General features: G+C 39.5%; 3 protein-coding genes across 4 annotated transcripts; 2 read left to right on the forward strand and 1 right to left on the reverse strand.

The window, feature by feature from the left end:
• Positions 1-576: 576 nt before the first annotated feature.
• Positions 577-3,356, forward strand: LOC121971821 (40S ribosomal protein S26-like). Of its 2 annotated transcripts, none has more exons than XM_042523275.1 (5): positions 577-717; positions 815-907; positions 1,217-1,301; positions 1,390-1,520; positions 3,110-3,356. In XM_042523275.1, the coding sequence occupies exons 1-5, from the start codon at positions 715-717 to the stop codon at positions 3,188-3,190; spliced, it is 393 nt and encodes a 130-aa protein (XP_042379209.1). In that variant the 5' UTR covers positions 577-714; the 3' UTR covers positions 3,191-3,356. The 2 variants fall into 2 exon arrangements, 1 of the variants encoding a protein (XP_042379209.1); XR_006109259.1 differs by having other exon boundaries at positions 638-717; positions 1,390-1,740; positions 1,856-3,199.
• Positions 3,357-3,923: 567 nt separating this feature from the next.
• On the forward strand, positions 3,924-6,142 carry LOC121971820 (F-box protein At2g32560-like). Its single transcript, XM_042523274.1, has 5 exons — positions 3,924-4,655; positions 4,899-4,978; positions 5,111-5,289; positions 5,409-5,483; positions 5,673-6,142. The coding sequence occupies exons 1-5, from the start codon at positions 4,176-4,178 to the stop codon at positions 5,858-5,860; spliced, it is 1,002 nt and encodes a 333-aa protein (XP_042379208.1). The 5' UTR covers positions 3,924-4,175; the 3' UTR covers positions 5,861-6,142.
• A 1,226-nt stretch (positions 6,143-7,368) lies between these two features.
• On the reverse strand, positions 7,369-19,435 carry LOC121971815 (glutathione hydrolase 3-like). The gene is made up of 7 exons (XM_042523266.1): positions 19,034-19,435; positions 18,590-18,954; positions 17,101-17,619; positions 16,575-16,810; positions 8,928-9,192; positions 8,242-8,379; positions 7,369-7,870 (listed from the first exon to the last, which is right to left on the reverse strand). The coding sequence occupies exons 1-7, from the start codon at positions 19,134-19,136 to the stop codon at positions 7,607-7,609; spliced, it is 1,890 nt and encodes a 629-aa protein (XP_042379200.1). The 5' UTR covers positions 19,137-19,435; the 3' UTR covers positions 7,369-7,606.
• Between the last annotated feature and the right edge of the window lie 8,395 nt (positions 19,436-27,830).

Below are 27,830 nucleotides of genomic sequence, written 5' to 3' on the forward strand. Positions count from 1 at the left end.
TTGATCCATATAGCCAAAATTTCTACGTAAATTCAAATGGACCAAACTGCTTTTATATATATATATATCATTTTTTTCCGTTCATATTAGATATTTAAGTTTTCAGCCGGATTAATTTTGATAATGATCGATTTGATCCTATAAACATTTTTTATTAATCTAATAAGATAAATCAAAAAAGTACACAGAACTCCTTCTTAAGGATCAATATTCTCAAATCTACTCTCCATCGAGAAAAAAATTCCCTACAATACACCGCCCTAAAACTTTAGATATCTGATCTGCTAACCCTGACCACATGCCCCGGGCTACTTCAATTTTTAATTTTGTTCAGCTTAGGCCTAATAGCAATTTTTGATCCAAAACTGCTATATAAGCTCATACTAATTAAGCCATCCTATTTTGGATCAACTCTAGTAGACTTGTACTAGGTTAATTAGAACGCTAATGATCAGCTGTCAACCATTTAGCGGTTGTGATGTGAGCATTATACAATGTATTTAAAATTTTAATTGGATGGGATCTTGTGAGACAATCTCGGAGATAGGATGGTTGATTAAATCTTGATCGTCCAATCAATAATGGACGACAACGATGATGAAGAGGATCTATAAATAGATTCCCCGCTTGAGAATTCAGAAGTTGCTCTTCGCCGCCGCCGCTTCTGCGTTTTGCAACTCCGAAACCCTAACGAGCTGCCAGTGGGCGCCGAAGATGGTCGATCAGATCCAGCCTTTTCTCTTCGTCATCTTCTCCTTCTTCTTCATTCTTGTTGGCAACTGATCTGATCGGGGTTTTATTGTTTGTCCTGCAGACTTTCAAGCGCAGGAACGGAGGGCGCAACAAGCATGGCCGCGGTCATGTTAACTTCATCCGCTGCTCCAACTGCGGCAAGTGCTGCCCAAAGGTCGCTACTTTTATTCAATTTTGGATGCGTCCTTTAATGTTCTATGATAGAGTCTTAGCAACCGTTTGAATACTGTTCCTTCGTTCTGGTGCCATTGGAAGATATATATTAACATTGGTTGCATGCTTAGTTTGGGTTCCATTGGTAAAGATATATCGTCCCTATTTAAATTGGAAAAAGATTGCGTCATTTTTCTTTTGCATGGTTGATCCTTTTTTTTCTTCGTTAAATTTGAATGCAATCTGTATTATTTACAAACAAATTTTGGGGGCGTATAAGGACTCATGCGTTCTTTATTTGATATTTTAGGACAAAGCAATAAAGAGATTTCTTGTGAGGAACATAGTGGAGCAGGCTGCTGTCCGGGATGTGCAGGAAGCGTGTGCATATGATGGTTACTCACTTATTTATTCGTCTTCTAGTATGAAGCTTCAAAGCATATCAAAATTTTATTTTGCTAAAATTTGCTAAATCCTATGTAGGGTACACTCTTCCTAAGCTATACATCAAGGTGCAATACTGCGTCTCTTGTGCAATCCACTCCAAAGTTGTCAGAGTTAGATCTCGCACTGACAGGAGGAACCGTGAGCCTCCACAGCGTTTCAGACGCAGGGTACTTGTTTGATTACTTTTGTGTTTACATAACTCTTATTGGATGATTACTGTTATACCATGTCACATTTTTATTTAGTTGCACAATTTTCATTTTTTATGTTTTATGTGATATATTTTTATATGCTCCTCCTAATCTAGAAGGATCCAGCACCTTTCAATTTATACTAAATCATCCACTTAAAATGCTTATTTGTTGACAACTATTCAATTCCCTTTGTGTTCCATTGCAGTTGGTAAAATAATTGTGTGAAGTAATCTTGTTATACACCATCCGCAGATTCAACACTATAAAGATAATTATTCACATATACAAATCCAATTTTTACTAATTAGCTATCTTTTCTTAACATGTTATTAATACTAAAATTAAAAATATCTCATAGCCACATCAACACGTGAGCTGTGGTTGTTAACTCATTGTGACAACTTGCACATATAATATGCTAGTATCTCTCATGCTAAATATGAGTTGTTTGCTATATCAGTTTAACTTTTTGTGTAAATTTCATGAATAGACGAAATCTCTATTTTCTTCCAATATTACTTGTTATCATGATGCTATGCTCTACTGCTAGGACAAGCTTTAGACAATCTAAGATATTTGATTGATTATCTAGTAAGTAAGATCACTTGGGTAGTGTTTTTAAAAGGTTATTATTTATTAATTATGTAAGTGGCACTCCACTGTCATAATGTTTTTTTGTTCAAATTGGATAGTTGAACATGTTTGATTCAATTGGACTTTTTTTTTAAAAAAAACTATAAATTTTTTTTACCCGAAGGGATGTTGTGTGGCTATTAATTGAGCATTCATGTCATGTCCTAAGCATCACAACACAACACAATAATTCCATAAGTCAATTAGTGAATTCAGGGAGATCCAAATAATCATGTAAAATGATCAAGGGAATTAGATTACTCAATGCTCCTATTGATGATCAGGATGATTATAATATTAGGATCGGATGCGGATGTTGGTAACCATAGCATAGCTTCATTTCCTGCTGTCAAGCAAATGGAATATATGTTCTGAACGATTGGTACTAGTGCACTGGTCGAGTCTAGTGACCCAATTGGGACAAAAAGTTCAAATTCTTTTAGATAGAGGCATTTTCAGGATCATTTTGTGTAAGTAATCTTTTTCTTAGGCTTGGAGTGCTAGGCAGAAATGTTTCTTATGTGCCTGGTGATCATTTTTGTGTTGATCAATAAGTGGATGAAACATTGAGGGATCATTGTACCAAATGGGAGTCTCATCAACTTTGCTTGCTATGACTAGTTTGTGGTACAATTCTCCTTTCAAATGAATAAATTATCATATATCAATTGGACCATTTTGCTATAGTAAAACAGAAACACCACCATACAGGTTCATTGAGTCTATCATTTGTAATAAAGGAAAACTGTTCAGTTGGTACGTGTGTGCTTCTTGTTGATCGATGCTTGGAACTTCAACTGCCCAAATTTAGTTCTGCAATGTTAAATAGTTGTATTGTTATCTGCTTTGATCTTGTATTAGTTAGTTTGTACTCCATTACAGCTTATTGCAACAAATATCCTAATTAGTTCCATAATATTTCTATGCAGGATGATCAGGCAAGGCCTGGACAAGGCCCTCGTCCTGCAGGTGCAGCAACTGGAACTGGAACTGGACCTGCCCGTCCATAAAGAAATGCATCCCCCTTTGCAAAAGCACATCACCCTATTTATCATATTAGACTTGTCCTTTATATCTGTTTACTGGAGAACTTGTATTTGCTGAGTTTGCTTCTAAACAAAGTGTAATTCTGCTCATTTACATTTTCCATTATTGCTGCAGTTGTTTTAGGTGCCATTTTGAATGATTCTGTTTTGTGGTTGCATCAATCTTATCCACTTAAATCGGACCTTGGAGTAGATTATGTTAGCATTGTTTCTCTTTTTCCAAATATTTCTCTTTTCAATTAATTAGTTTTCCTTGTTGCATTTATTTGATTTTTTCTCTTGCATTTAATTAGCTTTTCCGATTAAAATTAATCAATTTTTTTGTTGCTTCGAATTCATATTTATTGTTGTACTTCAATTAAAGATTTATCATTGTGCTTAATTACTCTAGACTTAGCAAATTTGCTATGTTTTATCATTGAAAATATGTAATTATTTATTTTCCACTTAAATTTATTTTATACTTGCATTATATTACTCACTAGCTTTCTAATTTTTAATTGAAGTTGTATGAAGTATAATAATTATAAAACAAAGAGTTTTTCTTCAGAAAACACATTCATAATAACATTATTTATTTTAAAAACCGGCTGGAAATTACCGTTATAAGATAGAGAACAATTGGTGGTCCCCAAGAGAAGCAGGCACTAGATTCTCTCACGGCCAATCATTAAACATCCAACTGAATCTGGTCACCTATAAAACCTTCCAACGCAATCTAAGAGAGATAATCTAAGAGAGATTTGGTGGTGCGAAGGATTTGGTAGGTCGGGGAGGAAGATCTAGATGAACTGAGGAGGACCCGCCTCCTATTTCATAGTTCATCTACATCTTCCTCTCCTCCAAATTCTCCTCCTGCCGCCTGTTCTTTAGTTTCCCATCCTCCATGAGACTATTCTTGTTGATTAGATCTCGCTCGACCTCAAGATTGAATCTTTAGTTATGCGTGATGGCTCCCAGAAGGAAATTGGCAAGCGCGACAGGGCCGATGGAGATGTCGATTTTGGACTTGCCGGAGTTGGCCTTGGAGTGCATTCTTGAGAAGCTGCCGCCGGCCGGGCTGTGCCGCATGGCCGCCGTTTGTAGCTCCCTCAGGGAGATTTGCACCAGCGATTACCTCTGGGAGAAGCACATGAGGCAGAAATGGGGGAGACTGATCGGCCCTGCGGCACAAAGAGGGTGGAAGCTCCATTTGGCTTCGGCCATGGATTCTTCTCCTGTAATGGCCACCAACAAGAAGAAGAAGGAGAAGAAGAAGAGCAAGAAGAAGTTGATCGGGATGCTCTCATGCTTCTTGCCTGCTTGCTGCCTCAAGACCAAGATTGAGAAGCCTAACAAGTCTTCTTCGCCCGACGACTCCATCATGTCCTTGTATCGGGCGCTCGAGCACGGTGAATTCTGGTTCCCTGCTCAGGTTTACAACCGCGAGGTAAATGATCAGACTCCATTATTCTGAAAAAAATAGGTCATACATATCTTCAAGATTGTTACTCTGCCTTGTGTGTATCATCATTATCATATGTTCTGCACATGCCGTGTTTGTCAAAATGCCCCACTCGTCGGTAACTTCGATTTGGTCTTCAGTTAAATCCGATGGATTGTTCATTTAGTCAATCGATTCTTCCCCTTTTTGCCTCATTGGATTGCTAAGGCTCGAAATGTTGTTTTGCAGCATGGGCATTTGGGATTTATGCTCTCATGTTATGATGCTGAAGTTAGCTATGATTGCCGCACCGACACTTTTCTGGCAAGGTATGCGGACAATTGCTCTCACTTGAATTCAAAATATGTTCTCCTTTGATGAAAAGTTTAAGTTGTCTTTCAAAGCTATCACACTGGCTTCATATAACACGGCGTGCGTTGTTCATTCTTCTCGACTTGTAGATATCCACCACATGGAAGAAGAACTGTAGTCATAGAAGAAGGAGTTGAGTGGGATAGGTTAAGGCCGCCTCCTATGGACGCTCCTCCTTATGATCTTCATATATCCAATTGTTTGAACGATTTGCAACCAGGCGACCATATTGAGATCCAATGGAGAAGGAACAAAGAGTTTCCTTATGGTTGGTAGTTTGAGGCCTTTTAGAAATCTAAAACTAAATCATACTTGTGTGTCTTTGGTCGAAGATAGACAAATCTAACGATAAACTCATTAAGAAAATGTGTTTATTATATTTTGCAGGATGGTGGTATGGAGGAATAGGTCACTTGGAATCTTGTGATGGAAATCGACATTTCTGTTGTTGTCATCTTAGTGGTAAGTATTTTGTTCTTCGTTTAGTGGATATGTGAAAAGGTAGTAGGGCTTGTAAAATGCATTGTTTGAGCATCATCAAGTCATGAGGCGCAATGAAATGTTGCATGTTCATATCTAACTACATGAATTGTTCGTTTTGCACCGCTGATGATCAGGTTGATTGTGCTAATTTCATATTTGGTTTGCTAGATACTGTTGTCGTGCAGTTCAACCAGTACACACCTGGGTCTAGGTGGAGTCGGGCAATCCTTAACCGGAAGGATCATAGGGAAAAGGGCAGCGACACGGGTGGATTCTATGGAGGAATCCGGAAATTGAAAAGCAAGGATGAGGTCTCCAAGTGGAGGCAGCTTTGGCCATCGGGCGTTATGAACTGAAGTCAAATACTCAATAATCATTCAAGCCACAATGGCGAACAATCAACCCTACATTATTCTTCGTCCACATTACTCGTTGGTCGGCAACTTGTCTCGTGCCAAAATCAACACTGCACTTCCTATTGATTTTGTGGTTGAAGTGAGGGTGATAGGAACTAAGGACTAATAGAATTGATGAGATACAGTGCATATTGTAACGATTTGAATTTTAAGGGTCACACGGTTGATATTGGATGTAATTAAAAAGACTAGATAACAATGAAAGTTACATGTTTGGATCCATTGTTGTTGCGATGACTAAAAATATTTTATGACGATGAAAAAGGGATTATGGCTGAGACTACATCTGTGGTTTGGAGTTCATACATTGTGATGTGATTAATTCGAGACTGTGATACATCAGTTATGTCTGGCATATGATCATACTGGTGCTAAGGAACTAGTTCCCTTTGAGCAATATGCTTCATGGAGATGAATTACTAGCGCTAATTGCGATGACTATACCATAGTTTAGTCAATTAAAGCCTTAATAGAACATTAAAATGCTATCAATCTTATCCCTCATCCATTGAGTTTGCTTGAAGATTCATCCTGACTTAACTTATAATTTCGGGATCAACTTGACCACTGACTACAAGGAGCAACTTGTTCCTTGATTATAGGTTCCTATAAGTTAACACAGCGTGGTGTGATGATGTTTTCAAAACATGAACCCCGAGATTACAATCCTTAGGCCGGTCTCTTGATGGAAGGAGAACACTATAGACCTCATGGATGCTGAGGTTGATAGAGATTAGAGTGCAATGAATCATCAAGTTCCATCTTTGTCATAAGCTCTCTCCCTTAAGACATCATTAGTGAGAAGTAGGTCCATCTCCATCATAATAATTTTATCTTCAATCGCAAGGTGTATACTCTGCTATGCTCAACACACTGAGCCTAATGGAGGGGCTAATCAAGATCAATTAGCTAAAAGACATCAAATAATCAAAGGGAAAGGAGAAAGAGCGATTCAAACCATCGGTACGAATAATTTATATAAGTGATAGCAACCAATGCTTTAGACCACTCAACCATCTCTCCAAATGGAAAAAAAATTTGAAATCGATAGAAACTCTTATTCTTCCAATAGAAGGCACTCATTGCTTCAACCCTTATCTAGAAAATGTGGTATAACTTTAGTGGGGATGAAAACATTGACAGTTGGACGAGAAGCCGCTCGTCCACCTTCAAAATTAGTTGGACCGAAGACAACTATGAGGAGAACAAAAACACATTAGAGTTGATATGGACTTCCCTAGCATGTGTGTGCATCTTTCGATACAACTTTTCATAGGCCATAGCATGTGTGTGGATCCTATCACGATGGATCCATTCGCCTTTACTTTCTTTAAAGACTTCACTTGTCCAAAAAATAAACTTCACTGGCTGTGCTGAGGCAGAACAGGACAGTCACCTACCCTTAGAAAGCTTTGATTGACAAATTGGTTTCTTTATCGGAAACCAAATTACTTCATTTGCCAAATCTCTTCAAATGAAGTGAAGCAAGGCTGCGTGTATTTCTTGTCCCACCAAATTGATAATCTTTACTTGTACAATTTGACTAAGCACCTTTAAACGGCCAAATTGTTGCAGCTTACAGCAAGAGCGAATGCACATTGACAAAATAAGTTTAAAAGGTTCCTGCTTCTTCCAGGGCAAATTACAGACATTAATGAACAGATATACTTAAAGCTGTTGGCTTCTTCAAACACCCGCAGGACTTCCATCTTTGCGAGGATCACTGACGGCGATGAGCATCCCATGGATGATGTTGTTTTTAATTCTTCGATGCAAGCTCATGAACGGTTCCTGAATGTTATGAACGACAAATTGGGTAACAGCACCGTTGGCAAAGCCATGCATGGCATGACCCCTTCCCTCTAGGAACAGTTTTGCATCCTCTGCCAACTCAAAGCGCTCGCCATCGCTTGCGGTGAAATTCTCATAGAGCACTTCATTTGGGATGAGCTGCAATGTACATGTCATGCTGAATTCGATTAGGTCAGCTAATAAACAATATAACTTGCCCATTCCATTGACAACTATAAAACCAAGGGGTACTTGAAAATGCAGGGGAATTTAAGGCTCCAAATCAAAAAAATTCTATCTAGAAAAAGAATTTCAATTCAAGTGGTTCCATCTTGATTGGGCTGATGATATCTGGGTGACAATTGGGTTCCAGACAAAATGTCCTTCGATTAAATCAGTTGATCTACTCTATAGAAACAAGTTGCAGATATCTTGTATGCTACCCAACAACCGATCACCTTTCTGTTATGTGTTTATAGTGCATTTTTCAGATTAGAAGCTCAAGGGAATTGAAATGCTTGAGGTATCACCTTGTGGAAGAGCCTTGGATGCTGAACAGCTTTTAGGGGATCCATCTCCAGAATGAAGTGGTTCAAGAAGACCTGGAGTACGGCTGGAATAATATTTAATCCACCACTTGCCCCCACGACTCCTGCAAGTTGATTGTCCTGGACAACAAAACAGATAGAAGTTCATGCTTATCTTATTACTGACGGCATTCACAGGCATAAAATAATCCTAAAACAGTATTTTAAGTTATATCAGGATACTGCCACACTATGCTACAAAGCAAACAAGATGCTTTGTTTTATAACTTTACAGATTTGTAGGAGGGATTCATATTCTCTTTTCACAATATAAAGAGAGAGCAAGAGAGGCATTCAGATCTCACAATATTCGGTTACAACATAATTGGTTTCAAGGACCACACATCTCATCACATGTTTAGAGATTCAATTACAATTGGAGACGAGAGCAAAATGGAAAGGGGAGGGGAACCATAGGATTGAAAAGTGCAATTTTCTGATGAATAAAAAAGATAAATATATGGTGTGGAAATGAAGAGAGTTTATATGCCCTCCTTTAAAATTGAATTTTCCAATCTAGATAAAACCAAAACCTTTCAGCTCCTAACCCCTCAACTTGAAAATCCTAGAAAGTTTGATATTCATGTAGAAAACAAAACCAAGTTCAAAATGACAACCTACAACCTTACCTTAAGGACAATAATAGGTGTCATAGAAGAGAGTGGTCTCTTTCCAGGCTCTATAAAGTTTGTCGGTGCTGGTGGAAGATGATCAGGAGTTACTTCTGTTGGTATACAGAAGTCATCCATCTCATTGTTTAGCACAACCCCTGTGGATGGTGACAAAACCTTTGCTCCAAAGAACCAATTGACTGTGCTCGTCAGGGAAACTGCATTTCGATCAGCATCCACTACACACAAGTGGCTTGTCCCATGATCTCTTAATTGGCTCCATCTAAGAAGATATACAAAAATTAAGCCCATTAGTTTGATTAACTAAATAAATTGGCATCAAAATCTAAGTTTTTTTTTAATATAGAAGGGCCAACTTGGAATCTAGCTCCATTTAACTTGTAGACATAAATTCAACTTTCCAAGGTTCTATTAGGTGTAAAAATTTTAGCTTCTCCAATTGAATGTTTTGAAACTGAACAAAAAATTGACTGATCCGCATTTGATGATATGTAGAGATACATAAAACTAAAAGTGCAACAAAGTTTTGAGAATACCTACTCAAATCAGAGTGACTTCAGTTACCAAAACAAAATATATTATATTATCATCATCAAGTATTTTAGGAATTTGCCACATTAATATTATTTATCCGAGATTATATCAATAGTAATATTTAAACCAATTTAGTCACTTTTATTATATTGCTCGGTACTTTCTTAAATCTCCCTCTAGTCTTACACCTTTCCCTTTTAATAGATTCTAAACTATTGAATCAATCAAAACACCTTCGAACTTGCTCATAGCAACTCCACTTTTTCCCCCTCATTTTATCATGTATCCTCTGCAATCTCCTAGAAGAGTAGGTTTAGTCGTGTAGAGTCAATATCTTTGGCAGAAAATTCACGCATGTTGCTGCAGTAGCGGACTCTACAATATGACATAAGAAAGAGCAGTAGTCGGTCGCAAGATGGCGAGGCCTTCTCTACTTAACTAACAATTGAGTATACTCGTTCCACTCTTGCACAGTCTGATAGCCCTTATCCGTGTTTGATTGGGAAGACCAGGCATCTGATCTTCTTATCTTACCTCTTCTTATAACTCTATATCTAATAAGACGCTAAGCATACAATCAGACACTACTCAGACTTTGCCCATACTAAGACACTACTTAGACTCAGACTCTATCCATACTTTGCTTGGGTGATGCTTCGGTCGTCTGGAGTTGAGTTCATCCGAACCCAACTCCGATCTTCTCCTCGAGTAGGCTTCGACTTCTCGTCCCTCGGATATGCCACGAACGTCCTTCTTGCTTCACCGGTGTACTCTTCTCTAGCTTCTCGTCCCTTGGATGCACTGAGCCCATCGACTCTCTTCCCATGCCATCCTTCTCGCTCGCTGCGTCTTCTGCTCGACTTCTTATGTTCCTATGTCTCTGCGCATTCAGACACAAAGCATCAAATATATAGGGTCTAACTTAACTCGATTGATCAACATCAAAACCAACCTGAGGTACTTACAATCTCTCCCTTTTTAATGCACATCAACCCGAGTTAAAGTAGGGAAAACACACAAAAAATTGTATATAGAAAACAATAAAGAAAAATTTACAATCATAACAATAATGTTCTGCAATTAAGTCCTCCCCTTAATTTAAGGCTACTCTCCCCATTTAATTACATTAAAAAATATGAAAAAAATAAAAAAACTAGTAGAGGGAAGTTTTTAAAAAAAATCATAGGGGTTGTACACAGATGATCCAAGGTAATAAAATAATTTTTAAGAATTAAACATCAGATTTGACAAAAATAATTTTAAAATCATTTTTAATTTTTAAAAAATCTTGAAAATTTTTGTCAATGTTAAACAGAATCAATCTGACCATAGAAAATATTTTCACAAGAAAACTATTTTTCTTATAGCCAAAATAAATATTCTTGCACATTAATAGTTATTTTTGAAATCAAATACTTAAAACAAAAATTCATCGTCAAAATAATTTGCTGATTTTTCTGACTATATGAAATATAACAGATATCTACCGAAAAATTAAGTTGTCAAAAATCTATCTCCGAAAAATTTTAATTTAAAAAATTTATTTTTTGTTAAAAGATTCATAGAAAATTATTTAATAGTAGAAATTTTTCGAAAGTTTTTCTGCTAACATACAACATGTTTTTCCATCAATGAAAAAATTAAACAAAAAACAACTAAACAAAAAGGCTACGAAAACTAATTTTGCCAATAATATTTACTAATAAACAAGTTAATTTCTAGAAATTTAAATTATTTTATTTCTAGCAAAAAAAAATTCTAATGAGTCAAAATATATTTTGAAATCCAAAACAAATTTTTACCTACTAAATTTATCAAGAATTTTTTTAGAATATTATTTCTCAAAATCTTTGCAATTTGGCCTTTACGGTTTCTCAAATACCAATTTAAACAAAGTGGTCCACAATTGAAGTTGAACATGCAGAATTTTTTCTTAATTTCAATGTTTTCTCTTTGTTCATTTAATTTTGCATTTTCAACCTTAAGTTTGTCAAAATCTTCTAGTAAGCATGCATAGTTTTTCTTTGCATTTATGTATTTGGTCCTAGTTTTAGAAGCATTTTTTTAGCATCATACATTTGGTCAGAGGATAAGAGTCATACCTTACAGTGTAAAATTCATCAGTGGATGCTCCCCTTCATCGATGCTAGTCCAACATATTCTTCCGTCTCGGACTCGGATGACGACGATTCACTCCACGTCGCTTTGAGATTCTTGTGCTTCGACTTTCTTGACCCTTTATCCTTTTCTTTTCCTTTACTTTTTAATGTTGGGCAGTTGTACTCGATATGCCCTTCTTCATCGCAATTGCAGCACCTTACTTTTTTCTTCTTCCACAGTAGCTTTGTTACATGCTTCTTATCAAAGTTTTTAGATTTAAAGAACTTTGAAATTTTTTTACCATGAATGCTTCTTCGTTTTCGTCGAGGGGATGAATCTGAATCCTATTCGTTCTTAGCTTTGAATGATAGGTTCTGAGTCGATTTCTACTCTTTACTTAGACTTGCACATCTTGATTAGTATAATTCAAAGGTAGCAAATAATTTTTTCTAAATTACATACCTCGAGATAATTAGAGATATAGTAGGAGTCTACTATTGATGTCCAGTCCCGAATCTTGGAAATGCATTAAATGCATATCGAAGGGAATCCCAATTTGACAAAGTTTCTCCAAGGTTGGTGAGTCTGGTGATCAGTTCCTTCAGCTTTACGTGCAGATGAGCTATCTTTTCTCCATTTTCCATCCGGAGGTTGGTTAGTTGATTTCAAAGTAAATACCGCTTTGCTAGTTTGGCCTCCAAGGTGCCTTCATGAAGCTCTAGAAAGTTCTCCCAGAGTTCTTTGACAGAGTCATAGGCGCCGATCCTGTTGACTTCTTAGGTCAGTAGTACGCTCGACAGATGGAACCTGCCTTGTCGTTGGTCACAAAATCGGTTTGTTGTTTCTTGTTCCATTGGTGTTCTTCTTTTTCTTCTTCGATCTCATTCATGGGTCTTTCAAAACCATATTTAATTGTTAAAAGTATATCGAATTAGTTTTGAAAAATACCTCTATTCGGCGCTTCCAAAGCGTGAATTCCCCTCAAACTTCGGTGGATGAATCTTTGATCCGGTCATCTTTTTGTTGCTTTAGTCGACGATTAGTTCTTTTAAGGAGGTTGGGCTCTGATACCACTTGTTATGATCAGGTGAACCAGCTAGAGGAGGAGGAGGAGGAGGAGGAGGAGGGTGAATAGACGACCCGCAAATAGATTAGACATTTCTCTTGCTAACTTACTTTTAACAAGGATACACACATTAATTAACAAATAAATAACACATCTAAGAAAGTAAAAGACTAAGGATTTACTTGATTTACAACTGGGAGATTACTAATCCAAGGCAATGAACGGATTTACTTGATTTACAACTGGGGAGGTTACTAATCCAAGGCAATGAACGGATTTACTTGATTTACAACTGGGGAGGTTAACGGATTTACTTGATTTACAACTGGGGAGGTTACTAATCCAAGGCAATGAACGGATTTACTTGATTTACAACTGGGGAGGTTAACGGATTTACTTGATTTACAACTGGGGAGGTTACTAATCCAAGGCAATGAACGGATTTACTTGATTTGCAACTGGGGAGGTTACTAATCCAAGGCAATGAACGCGCACTAAGAAAGCTCCTTCTTCCACAAAGGTCAGAGGAGTAGCCCCTTACAGCAGTTGGAAGCTCCAAACTAAATACAAAAATTAATATTATACAAACTAAGAGGACAAGGCTTCTATTTATAGCATTCTGGTTAAAATGATCGTTTGCCATATTGGAGGCGCCTCATTGCCAATGCAGGCGCCTCAATTTCATCGGAGGCGCCTTGGTTCCAACAGAGGTGCCTCAGTTCGGCTGAAGTGTTATCCGCTTCGCCAACGTTCGGCTGACCTGGTGACATTAAAGGCGCCTTCGATTATCGGAGGCTACTCGAGTGTGATGACGTGGATTCCAGCTCTTATCCTCGTCGTTGACCTTTGGGGGTGCCTCAGTTGATCTGAGGCGCCTTAGTTGATCTGAGGGGCCTCGGCTCCTATTTATCCGAGGCGCCTCCAATCAACTGAGGTGCCTCAAGTCTTCGAATAAGTAGGGCACCTCTGGTCCATAGGAGGTGCCTAGAAAGGTCAAGTACAGATTTGACCATTCACTCTTCCGCTGGCCTGGGTGATAGTTCAGCCGTTCGGAGTTTAGCTCACCCGAATCCAACTCTGACCTTCTCCTCCAGCAGGCTTTCTTCCGATTTCTCGTCCCTCGGATGCATCGTGCACGTCCTTCTCGCTCCACTGGTGTACTCTTCTGCAGCTGCTCGTCCCTCGGATGCACCGAGCCCGTCGACTCCTTTCCCGTATCATTCACCTCGCTCACTATGTCTTCCACTTGACTTCTTGTGTTCCAAAGTCTCTGCACACTCAGACATAAGATATCAAATACACAAAGCTTAACTTAACTCGGTTGATCAACATCAAAACTAGCCTGGGATACTTACAATGATGTCTCCTCGCCAACCGCCGCATAGCATGCCACCTCTCTTTCCCTCGCAGCCCACGGCTTCGCAGCCATTGCCAGCCGTCATCGCCTTTCGCTTCCCTTTCCCTACCAGGTCATGGCTTCGCAACCACTGCCAGCTGTCGTCGACCTCCGCTCCCCTCCTCTCATGCCGTTGTGCGTCGATTGCCCCTTCGGCTCACGTTGGCATCTCCTTCACCTTGCAGACAGCTTCGTCGCTACAGACTCAGTGATTTTTCCCCACTCTTAAGTCAGAAGGCTCAGTGATCTTTCCAATTCCTTAGTCAGAAGCAATTCAGCCTTACGATAAGCTTAGTCCAATCAGTTGGACTCGTGCCCACTTCGACTAGACTTGAGGAGGCTTGTGATGCGGTGAGTAGAAAGAAGGCCACATAGGCAAGGGGTATTTTTGGGATTTCATTGAGCTGGCCCTTTTAGAGCTTGACTTCATTCGGGATAAGAGGGGGGCCCCCTTTTTCTTCCTCTCAAACACGCCATCACAATGACCACCTTTCCCCTTTCGCAATAGACACTGCCAACCACGTCGTCGGCCACGATGTCTCCTTGTTCCTCGCCCATTGCATCGTAGAAGGCCACCTCCCTTTCCCTCGCAACCCACAAAGTCTCCTCTACCTCGCCAATTGCCGCATAACAAGCCACCTCCCTTTCCCTTGCAACCCACGACTTCGCAGCCACCGCCAGCCACCGTTGCCTTCCGCCTCCCTTTCCCTCGCAGCCGACGGCTTCACGATCATCACTGGTCGTCGACGACTTTCACCTCCCTTTCCCTCGCAGCCACCACTAGCCGTCATCGCCTTCCGCCTTCGCTTCCCCTCCTCTCACGTTGTCGTGCATCTATTGCCCTTCAGCTCAAGTTGGTTCATCTCCTTCACCTCACAAATAGCTTCGCTGCCACTGCCGATCGCTTCTTTTTGCCTCCACCAACCACTCCCTCTCCTCTCTGCACGTTCTACAGCTGGCACTGCTTCGTGCTCAGTTGTTGCGGCCACCGCCGCCGGATCAGACTCCACCGAATCTCCTCCTCTTAGCTCTCATCGAATGTGGTCACCCCCTTCGATGCAAATCCGACTGCTGTCATCGCCCCCAACCTAAATCCGGCCACTATCGCTACCCCCGACACAAATTCAATCGTCGGCTCCCGACTAGATCCCGCTGCCTTTGGGTCTCCCGAGCCACAGCCGGCTTTTGTGCCCGTTGTCGTCTTTGGTTTTCGAGCCTCCATCATCGATCAAGCCTCCGAGCCCTCGTCGTACACCCTTGGTATTCCCGCCTTCGTTATGCTCCGCTTTGGCCACTGATCAGGCCTCTGAGCTCTCGCTGTCATATGTTGATCTCAATCCAGTCAGTCCACTCGAATCAAGGGCCCAGCTCCCTGATCAAAAACTCCAGGGGCTTTGCTCCCCAATCAGATACTCCATGGGCTCAACTCCCCAATCGGATACTCCATGGACCTAGTTCCCTGATCAAATACTCCGGGCCTTGATATCTAGATGTTCTAGCACGTGGACTAATGTGACTCATATGGCAGCAAGGGAGACAACGTGATCGTACGAGATCTTCTACAGTACGAGATATGAGTGATATGACCTTCTAACATGGCAATGGGATATCCTCCTTACTAGGATACGACATCCTATATGTGCCACGGATATAACATCTCCCTCTTTCAAGTTATAAAAAGCCTCACCCCCGTAGATCAAGATCCACACGCGCATACAGAGATGCATACTACTTTACTACACTGTTCATCTTCTTCATTTCCATTATCGGGGATCTGACTTGAGCATCTAAGTGGACTAGCCAGGGTACGCCCAGTCGTCCTTCTAACGCTTTCTCTTGTCTTCTAGTAGCCTTGCAAATACCGTTAAGCTTTCGGCTCCCTGTTCTTGGTTTTTTCTTGGGGTACAACGATTCAGTCAGCCTAGAAGACAACTCAACCTCTTCTTCCTCCTAGTTATAGCAACTTGGTCGAAATCATGGCCAGCTCACCGGTATTCCAGCCTTCACCAATTTCAGACAGATCACCTGCTATGTTATATGACGCTAAATATTAGGCTATAACTTGAGCATATGAGCAGAAGATGAGAGTTGCAGAGATGAAGATGTTAGATGCACAAGATAAGAAATAAAAATATTAGAAAAAAAAGTCGGAGTTACACCTATTGAGGGAAAACTCTGGAAGATGTGTTTAAGATACAGACATGTACTTAAACAACTAATAAATGCTTCAATTAAATAATGTGAAGTTGTGACAAATGTGCACATCAAACGAGGCAGGAGAGATCAAAAAAGACTTGATTACTAATAATAAAATAAAATAAAATATATTTAAATATATTTAAATATAAATGATGATATAGTAGGGGATAGAGCCCAATGGAGTATAATGATCCATATAGCCGACTCTACCTAATGGGATAAGGCTTGGTTGCTATTGCACAATTCTTGGAGCTAACCGTCCTAGACATTTTCATTTAAACTTCCCTAGTGAATGCAAACAAAGCAGATGGAATTCAATAACAGATAATAGCTTTAAAATAGGACTCACCTAGCAAGATAGTAGGATGGCTCAAAGGTAGTATTGTCTACTATCTTTTGCTGAAGTTTCTGAGCAAACGATGGAGAAAGCATTTCGGAAACATACTCATTGACATTAACAAAAGCAGGATCTCCAAGATTCATTCGTGCAGCAAACATGTGCTTCAATGCCTCAATGAAGCGATGGAGACCAAGCAAACCCTTCACACCTTCAAGTGACTTGTAGCTCCCTAAAATATTAAGAACCTAATTACCAGCAAAAAAATAAAAGAATTAAGAAATTTAGATATACATTAAATAAGAAAGTTCCACTTTTGCACTACAAAGCCTTAAATGCTTCAAATAAAGGAGTTGATGTTGCCCATGCAATTCTTAGAAATAACCACCAAAGCCCCAGCATATATACACCAGCATTGAAGCAAGTAAAACATATTTGCAGAGAGCATAAATAATACTTCAATCATTTTTAACAAGATGATGATGAAACTAAATTATAAATTCAATGTAGATAGAAACAAAGACAAATTAAAGCATACCAGAGACATTCCCACAATTCCACTAGAAGGTGGGGGCATGCCCAGTATTGTATATCCCATAGCTTCCACCGCCATTGCCTTTGTAACCTTCACTTCATATTTCTCCAAATCATCCATGGTTGCGATTCCACCAGCACTTCTCACGTCCTTGATAAACTTTTCACCAATGCTTCCATTATAGAATGCATGAGCCCCCTCAGTGGCAATCACTTCCAATGTGTGGGCAAGTGCAGGATTGTAGCAGACGTCATTTGTCTGGAGTAATTTCCCATTAGGCGCAAGGACTTCCCGCAACCCAGGGTCTGCTAGTATTGCATCCCCACTTTTCTTGATTGCATTTGCTAGACAAGGCACCACAGCAAATCCATCTCTTGCAAGACTAATGGATGGTTGGAAGAGAGACTTCCATGGAAGTCTTCCGTACCTCAACCAGGCTGTGTGGAGGCCAGCAAGCTCTCCAGGGATTCCCATTGAGAGAGCTCCCTTAGACTTGGATGATGGATTAGCTTCATACATGTTCTGTTAGCAGAGTTAACAATTTGTTAGCCCTGTCATTATGAGAAAACCAGAAAGGATTATGAGCTGAGTTATGAAACATCATGTGATTCGCCAGAGTATCGTACTCTTTGATGCCTTCTTTATGACATAAATTTTGAACAATATGCGACTGTTTGTCTTTAGCCAAAACCAGATGCTAACAAGACATACAAACTAGCAGCATGCAGACTGTAAGTTTGACTAGATTTTAGCCCCATTTTTGCCGATCACCATGTTTGAGAATGAACCAGGATGAAGCTCGGCTTAAGCATCAAGGAGGGGCATTGTGATTATGTGAAAACGAAAAAAAAAACAAAAACTTTGAAAAGAAATGGTAATGTACATTGTTTATGTTGATGAGGGTATGCCATGCACTATTTGGACTGCTACACTTGCATGAACTTCAGATCGGAGATACAAGATAAGTACTGATTTGTTGAACTCGTTAGTAAAATAATTTCCGGCAATCTAATCAAGTTTGTTCGAGAGAGAAAAATAAATAAATAAAAAAGCTCAATCATTAGATCCCTTCAAATCAAGCCTAGTTTCGACGGCAAGAACACCACAACTTATCGAAACAGAGACGAAGTTTAATTAAATTAAATCCCGAAGATAAATGGCAATTTACTTAGACCACGCACCTTGTCCAAATACCTAAATCATTATTGGTTTCTCAAAATACCTCTATCGTCTTTGCCTGTCCAACCGGCGACCGCTCGAACAAGCAGCTGAGTTGCCAGCTTGATCTCAATTTCGCAGCCGCCTATTCGATGGCCGCCGGTCGGACAGAGCAGAGGAAGACAGAAGGCGAAGGGTATTTCAGAAAATCTGTGTACGGATAGCCGACAGATTAAAAAAAAAAAACTGCATCTTAGCCGTTAGAAGAGGCGATGCTTTCCTATCCGAATTATCTTAGCCGTTGGAAACCTACACGCTATCCGTTGGAATCTACCGTGTATGCCGAGGAAGGGGCCGTCTCCCGTGAATCGATGGCCTCGGCGTCGCCGGACGCCGCCGACCTGACCACGATGAAGGCTCCGCCGCCGATTCCGCTCGACATCGGATGAACCACCCCGAGGCACAGCGCCGCTGCGATGGCCGAGTCCACCGCGTGGCCTCCCACCCTCAGCGCGGCGGCGCCGATCTCCGAGCATCGCCAGTCATCCGCCGCCACCACGCCCACCTCCGACTCGACCGCATCGGGCCCCCCTGCGCGAGCGCGACCCCACCTTGTCATCCCAATCCCCTTCTGCCCCTCCTCCGCCCAGCGCCCGCCGCTGGTGGAGCAGACGATGACGAAGAGGAGAACCGCCGAAGCTGCGCCGAACAAGAAATGAAAACCGAGAAAGGCGGGGAACTAATAAGCGAGAAACACAAGGGCGAGCGAAGCAGTCACCGGCGGCGGGCCACCAGATGCGGCGCCTGGAGGGGGCGGCGGAGGCATCGGGGGAGTTCCGGAGGAGATAGGAACGGAGGAAGTGGCGATCTGGCGGAGTCATAGGACGGCGGGGAGAGAAAAAGGGATCTGAGATAAACGGGGTAACCCTAGAGAAAGGCTGAAAGGCGATTGTCACGGTGCGGGATGAATATGCCAGTAATCAGCGAAGTACCCACAAGCTTGGAGCTCGGCCGTTGAGACCCGGCCTATATTTGGGACGTGGACGTTACGTGTCGCGGAACAATTGGAAGAAGAGTTCGGCGAAAACAAGGAAACAAAACAAAACAAAACAAAATTGGGAGAGGAGTTTAAGAAATTTTCTTGTACGATTCCTTCTTCTTCTCCTCGAAGACAGTTCCAACGCTCAGCAGATGATTGAAAGTCAATCAACAGCAAAAGAACAACAATTAACAGTTGAGATCCGGCCTAGATTTGGACTGGCGGACGTTAGGTGTTGCAATTTAATGCTTGAGTATAAGTTAATCCTGGCCTTAGGGCGGTAAACGAGTCGAGCCGAGTCGAACTTTGGGGTATTCAAGTTTGTTTGATAAGATAACCGAGCCGAGTCAAGCCGAGCTTAAAATGAACCAAGCTTTTGAAATGAGTGTTCAAGCTTGGCTTGGTTTAATTTTTATGAGCTTGAGCTTGAGCTTGTTTGAAGCTTGGCTTGAGCTTGGTTCGAGCTTGGCTTGAGCTTGGTTCGAGCTTGGCTTGAGCTTGGTTCGTTTAGATGTTATCAAGCTCTCAACTCAAGCTTCTTTGATTGTTTGAAACTTTTAATTGTTTGATTGGTTATTAAGATTGATAATTTAAACTTATTTATTTATTTATTTTATTTAATTATTTATTTAGGATATTGAAAAGAGTTTTATTAATAAATATGGTTCGTGAACATTGTTCACGAACGTTGTTCACGAATATTATTCACGAACGTTGTTCACGAACATTATTCACGAACGTTGTTCACGAACGTTAACGAGCTGAACATATATGTGTTCAAGCTTGTTTGTTTAGCTTAACAAGCTATTCAAGTTTATTTGTTTAATTAATCATATGTATATTGAACGAACATAAACAAGCTCTTACCAAGCCGAACACTAAACTTGTTCACGAACGCTTGGTTCATTTACAGTCCTACCTGACCTTATAATTTATCTCTTTTGATATAATCTGAAAAACGTAATAATCAGCTTTTGCTGGACACGCCGCCCGGTTCGAAAGGACGAAAGTGATGGTTGAAAACGACGGAAAGGTTGGGGAAAAGTGAAAGGAAAGGTAAGAAAAAAAAAATCAAAAAGAGAACAAAATTGAGAGAGGAAAAGTATTCTTGGACGGGTCCTTCTCCTTCTCCAGGATAGTCCTCGTCCAACACTCAACAGATTGAAAGATTGAAGGTCAATCAACAGTTAAGCGTAAGAAAAAAAAAACAAGAAATTTATTAAATTATTCGCATAATTTCTTTTTTTTTTAAAAAAAAATCTAACTCATGCATCCACTTTTATATATATATATATATATATATATATATATATATAAACACATGCATATTTTTGTCTGTCATTTATTTCTGTTCCCTCATTAAGCGGCCAATAATATATTTTAAAATTATGATTTTAAATTTTTTAAAAATATATAACAATTTTTCCCATCATTTATCTTCATTCTACAACTTTACATGTGATAACAATTTTAAAAAGTCGGAGACTATTTTTAATACATTATAACAACTACTCAACAATACTAAAACAAAATTATTTTCAATATGAAATATTTTTTAAAATAAAAATATTTTTTAATAATATACTTCTCTCAATATGAAATATAAATGTTAATAAACAATAGAAAAATTACCAAGGGAGGGTTTCTGCATTGTTTTCTATTTTCATTTTGTAAGAAAATAAAAAATACATTTGGTTTGTAGTTTCCATGTTGGTTTTCTAAACAAAAGGGAGAGTATTTTCCAAGAAAATAGAAAATACAAAAAACATAATTTCCATAAAAACTTAAAAATATGATTTTCTAAAAATAAAAATGAAAATACAAATAAACCAAATGCTCCCTATTTCTAGAAGATAATTTTTTACTTTGAACAACTTTGTTGTTCACCTTAAGCACTTGGTCATGGCATGAACCTCCCTCCATATCCGTGGGATCGACACTAGGGGGGCCGCTAAGATAGCGGATCTACCTTTAAGCACTTGGTCATGATAAAATCTGAGTCAATTTTGTGCACTCACTCTCAATCAAAACAAAAACTTTAGCCATTGATCAGTCAATGACTACATGGTTAGTAAGACTAGAAATTTCTTTCAATCTACTATCAAGAGTCTAGTGAACTGTAACTCAATGCAATTGATTGGAAGTTGAATATATAGAAATGTTTTATTATTTAAATCCTAGCATTACCCTCCAATCAACTAAGTTCATTTGCAATCTATTGAATCTACTCAGAGATCGTGACTTTACTTAGCTTATACCTTCATAAACTTATACAAAGCTTGGGATCAAAATTAGTTATCAACTGCAACTTAAAACTTTTTATTCATGGGCTCCCATGAAGGTACAAACTAGGTAAACAATGGATCAATGATGTTGACTAGAGGGGGTGGGGCTTAAAAGGCCTCTCAAATATAAAACATTCATGGATTATAGAAGAACTGCAACACATGATGCCTAACTTATTTACTGAGATCGAACAAGAGGCATCAAGGGCATCTCCCATTGATACACCCTTGATTGTCCATGTTGCAACTATGTGAGTCGTCATAAAACCTGAGATTCTTTAGGCGAGGGAAGGGAGAATGACATCGTTAGAGTTTCTTTAAAAGTGGTTTTACATTTATATATTTAGGGGTTCATTGTTTTTTTGGTGCTACACCACCAAATATTTTGTTAGAATAACCACCTAAAAAAAAAAGTATAAGAAACCACAAGTTGTTTGATCATCCACATCCTCTCACAATTATTAAGAATCATTCTCTTCATCATTAATTTAACTACAACTTTCACTTCATTTTCAGACTTCAATTATATATCACTTTCAGAAACAAAATCATCATCATTAGACTTCAACTACAAAGCCTGCACTATTTTATTCATGTAATCTTCTTAATTCTCAATCCTAAAAGCATGCAACTTTGCTTCCATGAATGGTTAGGTCTTCTCCTTTTTTTTTTTGTTACTTTTCTGTGCAGAATCCAATAAATGGAGACAGTTGTTTGGTTTAGAAGGCAAGGTTTGAGGCATTTGTCTGTCCACATGCAAGCTCTTATTTATTTGCATCAATAAAGAAAAGGCCATTAAAGTGCTTTGTTCAAAAGCATGAATTTGTTGACTGATCAGGTCCCCGAATTCAATAAGCTTGCTACATAAACTTGGAACACAGTGTTTCATTCTCCTCTTTATTACTTTAGAAAAAAAATTCGACTAATGGTGAAGGAAAGGATGTGTCCCTAGTTTGTCTCTCAACTTTAGGTTGAAAGAAAGAATAAAAACCAAACAAACAAAAGGTCAGAAGCCAATGCATCACTCGAAATTAATCTTTCAAACATGGTCTTTGCTTAATGTCCCCCTTGCAATTAGGGTTGAGCAATTTGTTCAAAATTGAAAAGACCGAATTGATTAAATTGAAATTGAAAAAAAAAAATTGAACTAACATAATGGATTGATCTTTCCAACAAAAATTGAATAAATCGAACTGATAAAACATCGATTAATTCAATCAAAAATCGAGTTTACCGAATTGTGATGTTGATTTTCAACATCACTATAGTGTTTGTTTTAAAAAATCAGTACCAAGTGGTGTAGCTCCAATTCGGTCTGATTATCAATGTAAATGAATTAATAGTTTTAAAATTAAAATCGAATCGAATTATTCAAAATAATTGATATTTTTTAAAAAAATTAAAATAACTTAATCAAAATTTTAAATTCGATCGCTTAATTCGATTTAAGTAAATTTTTATTCATCGATATGTGCAATGCAAATTTTGTTCTACCTAAAATCCCATTGATGGATACCTCTTTCCTAGTTCCAAGGAACAAAGAAAGCGAGACGAGAATGAGGGGAGTGGCAAGATAGTGAGGTATGCTCGCCACTTTTCAATATTGAGATCTCCTTCTGTTCTTTTGGTATTTTCCCCATTTTTCTCAAAATGCACCACCTAGATATTAGAATTACATCACGACAAATATACACTTAACATGATAAAGTTAAACTTTTATTTATTTAGCTTCTTGATCTATTGTTGTTGGACTATCATTACCACATTAAACGTCTTCCAAGGGACCACCTTTGAAGTAAAGTTCCCGCGGTAATTAAATCTATCGTTTTCACAGTCTAAATATTCTATTATATATTTTTCAATAACTCCTTTTCTTTTGCATAACATTGATTAGACCTTTAATTTCAATAGATTATGGTACCACTTATCATATATCATGCTACACTGATCATATCATACTCAATACAAAGATGTGTACACATAATTTTATGAAAACATGCTAGTAATAGTTAGTAAATGATTCACGTCATTTTCGTATAAAAATGCATACCAATTGACCATGCTCTAAGAAACTCGAGGATGACTTCGTCGGTGTGCTGGGCAAGAGAGTTAACACGACTATAGTGATGCGTGGATAAGTAATAGCGGAGAGGAAGAAGAACAACAAAACACAAGGAGTAGACTTAGTATTTCCTAATTTTGGGTCCTTTTTATCATCTTATTACTATCCTTTTATATATATTTCCTAAACTTTCATTTTCCATCTCATTTAATGAGGCTATATTTATTACAATGGAGCTAATGAACTGATGATTAGTACATTAATTTTACAGGATCTTTATTTTATTTTCCTCCAGCTCTTAATGCAGCCTCATTGATAAGAATATCCTAATTAAAGTAAATTCCTTTGACAGTTCATATTTCCCATGCATGTACTTACGATGAGAATTTAATATGGGTGACATTGAGAATTTATTAACGCAGGTAGCTTAAATGGTCGTTGAAGTGTTTCTCTCGAGTGGTAACTCAGTAGCTTACACACCTGACCAGTTATATACTTAAGTAGGGATGTTGTTTGACATGACCTATAAAGTGTACCCAAGCAGTATCCCAGAGGGTTGCCTAAGCAGTGACTATACCCGCTCAGGAAGGTTCAAGAACTATGAGGGTCAGGCGAGTGAGTTCCCGTTCTCGATCGGCTTGATCGCCCCCCAAGCGATACATCTTCCTTCACTAATTTTGACTTTGACTGACATACCACTTGCTATATTGACCCTTAGACGCCACGTGACACCTTCTACGAATAGTCACATCACAAACCTCCTCCTCTGGTCCAGTCAAACGAGGTGCCAAATTGACTGACTAGAGGTGTGACTAAGTAAAAAGTTTTGAATGTTGTTGCCATGTGGAGGGAGAGAGAAGAAAAAATCTCTAGAATAATCTTTAGAAATTTGGTCATTTATGAGACGTGACACTCATTAATGATGCATGTCATGTCCGATGACACATACTATCATTGGACTAATAGCATAACGGGTCGCCTTGTATTGAGTTAACGTCATATCACTTGTTACATCAAGTGATGTGATCGGCTACTATGCTTGCCACTTGGTGATTGTGCTAGATCTGATTGTTCAAACTAAATCATGCCTTCCGTACCACCTTACATCGAACGACTTTTACAAAGGACTCGAAAGTATATTATTGGTTTTTATTTTTTTTCCCTTCTTCCTCCAACGCCCACCTTTGTCGTCTTTGTCTAAATTTCCGTCGCGGTCATCTTCTCTTAGCCTTTTTCCTTTTGCATTCTGCTTGCCCTCCCTCTCATGTAAGCCCTCCTTTCTGTTTTCTCTTTTCTACTTGCCTCCAGGATTTAGATTCCTCCTATCCCCAGTGAATCTATAACTCCCATGACATTTGCTTCTTGGTATAAAATCATTCACTTGACTGTAACCGAATAGCTTAGAAAAGAGCTTAGGATGGACTATGAGATTTCAAATGATTATACAATCTGAATACTCAGAAGAGATCAGGTACCTTCTATGCCTCCTTTTGATTTTACTATTTTTTTTCATAGGCAAATCGAAAGTGGTCTCCGATTTCCTATCCCTGAGTTCTTCAGGGATATTTGCACTTATTTTGAGATTTTTCTACACCAACTAGCCTCGAATGCTATTAGGATCCTACGTGAGGTGGCTATAGTTTTTCGTCTGTATAATATTCCTCTTACCCCCACTTGTTTTCATTACTTCTTTCATCCCGAGAGGGTCGAGTTAGGAGTCTTTCACTTCATGTCCCAAGCGGGATGTAAGTTCTTGGATGGCAACCCATCGTCCCACAAAGGTTGGAGAAGTAAGTTTTTTCTATTTGAAACAATCGGTGCCCTTCACATTCCTGACCAGCTAGATAGGAGAGCTTCCGGACCCACCATCGGTTGAGAAGTACAAGAAGAAACTCGAGTATCTCTAAGCCTTAGAGATACTCATTGGTATGTGTTTCAACTGCACTGCTATTATGCAAAATGAAGGTCTTCTATATCGAGCCCGTCTAAGGCCCATCGCCACTGAGATGAAAAAGCCGCTCAGTATGTCCTTCTTTACTCTTCTTCTTCTGTGAGAGTTGACTTACCTTTCTTGCTCGTTGGCAGAAGACATTATGTTGGGCGCTTTAATGAAGAGGCTTCTGAAGGTAGATCGAGCAACCTTTTAGGCTTTGGCCACTCCTGAAGTTTCTTCAGATGCCGCAAGAGTGGCTTCTATCAAGGTTGATCTGCCACCCCCGAGAGTCCTTAGGTACCAGGATAGAAATAAGCTCCTCTAGTCAAGTGATGTCGGTAACTAAAGGAGCATCTTGAGCAACCTCTACTGCCGCAGCAGTTAAGCAGGTTAACGATCTTACCGCTGCTGAGGATATGTTCGACATTCCAATCGGGGAGGCAACTAATGACCCGGTCAAGGAAGAAGAACCCGAGCCACTAGTATCCTCTTTACGGATAAGGAGGCGTAAACACCCCGCGCCACCTATACCAGCAGATCCTTTGTCGGAAAGACCCATCTCTCACCCAAGAATGGGCGTCCTAACTATCGAGTCTCCCATGGTGCAATTAGTGGGTCCCCCCTCCGTCTCTGAAACAACACCGAGAATTCTGATGACCCCTACTGAAGGAGAATCGTCACCCAAATTAGACACTTCTGTGGGTTCTGCCTTCCCTTGGGTTCCTTCGAATCCCAGCTGATCGGAGGAGACTGCCCGTCAGGCCGACCTACTACAACCGATAAAGTCGGGTGATTATGCTAAGTCGATGTATAGTTTAGACGTGATGGAAGTCAACCGACATACCAACGCATCTATCCTTAAGGTGCATTTTTTTATGCCTGTTACCTCTACCTTACCACTCGCGAAATTATATTTACATAGAAATTTTTTATGCAACTATGGACGGAACATATGCACGTCCATAACTGAATCCCCGCTCTAGTGGAGCAGATCAAGCAACAACTACAATAGGTCACCGATCTGCAGGTGCACATATCGGAGGTTACTTGTGTAGCAGAAGAGGCTAAAGCAGAAGTCACTCAGGCTAAGGAAGAAAGCCTTCTACAAGCAAACTTGGTGGTTAGGTTGCGGAAAAAATTGGAACTCTCCGGGACACAAGTATCCTCCATCTAGACTGAGTTCAAAGCCATGCAAAGAGAGAAGTCTTCACAATCCCAAGTCCATTCGCTAGAAGTCATTCGGAATGAACTTTCCTCCTGAATCATTGCTCTAAGTCAACAAGTTGCGGATCTATAAGGCCAACTCACAAAGGACGAGGGAGAGGCTGCCATGGTGCCACCCTTCGCAAGTAGACAACTGTCACTATCCAAAGTGAGATGAAGGCGGTAACATAATTTGAGGAAAATCAATCTGAACTAACTTCATATAGAGCTCAAGAGGAGGAGCGTCGAGCAAGGCAAATTTCTTAAAGTTTGAAGAATATTCTGACCTGCTAGTCGCTCAGGTTTTGAAAAGGTTGAAGCAAGGTTTTTAAGGAGCTTCTCGACCGTTCACCCAAGCGGGGCTAATCCCCCCAGGCATTAACTTGGATTTCTTAGATACAGAAAATGTGTGGTATGAATTGCCTGATTCCGAGAAGACTTTGTAAGATACATGTAGCCTCTTTGATTTTGTGCAGTCACTACCATCCACTGAGACTATTGGGATCTATTGAACTTTTTATTTATAAACTCTTTGTTTGTAAATATAGATTTCTGCCTTGCTGCTGTTTATACCCTTGTGATTTTGTGTTGAATAACGCTTGATCAATTAATAGAACACCTAGAGCCATTCTGCGATGTAATTTGTATAACTTCGGTTAGCTTCCACTCGGGAAGGTTGAACCCTCTCCTTAAGGAGGATGACTTGGGTTAGCTTCCTCTCGGTAAGGTTGAACCCTCTCTTTAAGGAGGATGATTTTAGTTAGCTTTCGCCTGGGAAGGTTGAATCTTCTCTTTAAGGAGGATTACTTTGGTTAGCTTCAGCTCTGGAAGGTTGAACACTCTCCTTAAAGAGGATGACTTTGGTTAGCTTCCACTCGGGAAGGTTGAACCCTCTCTTAAAAGAGGATGACTTTGGTTAGCTTTTGCTCAAGAATCGGGAAGGTTGAACCCTCTCTTTAAGAAGGATAACCCTGGTTAACTTCCGCTCTGGAAGGTTGAACACTCTCTTTAAGGAGGTTGACTTTAGTTAGTTTCCGTTCAAGAATCTAAAAG

The sequence above is a fragment of the Zingiber officinale genome, chromosome 4A (assembly GCF_018446385.1).
Source record: "Zingiber officinale cultivar Zhangliang chromosome 4A, Zo_v1.1, whole genome shotgun sequence".
Classification (NCBI taxonomy): domain Eukaryota; kingdom Viridiplantae; phylum Streptophyta; class Magnoliopsida; order Zingiberales; family Zingiberaceae; genus Zingiber; species Zingiber officinale.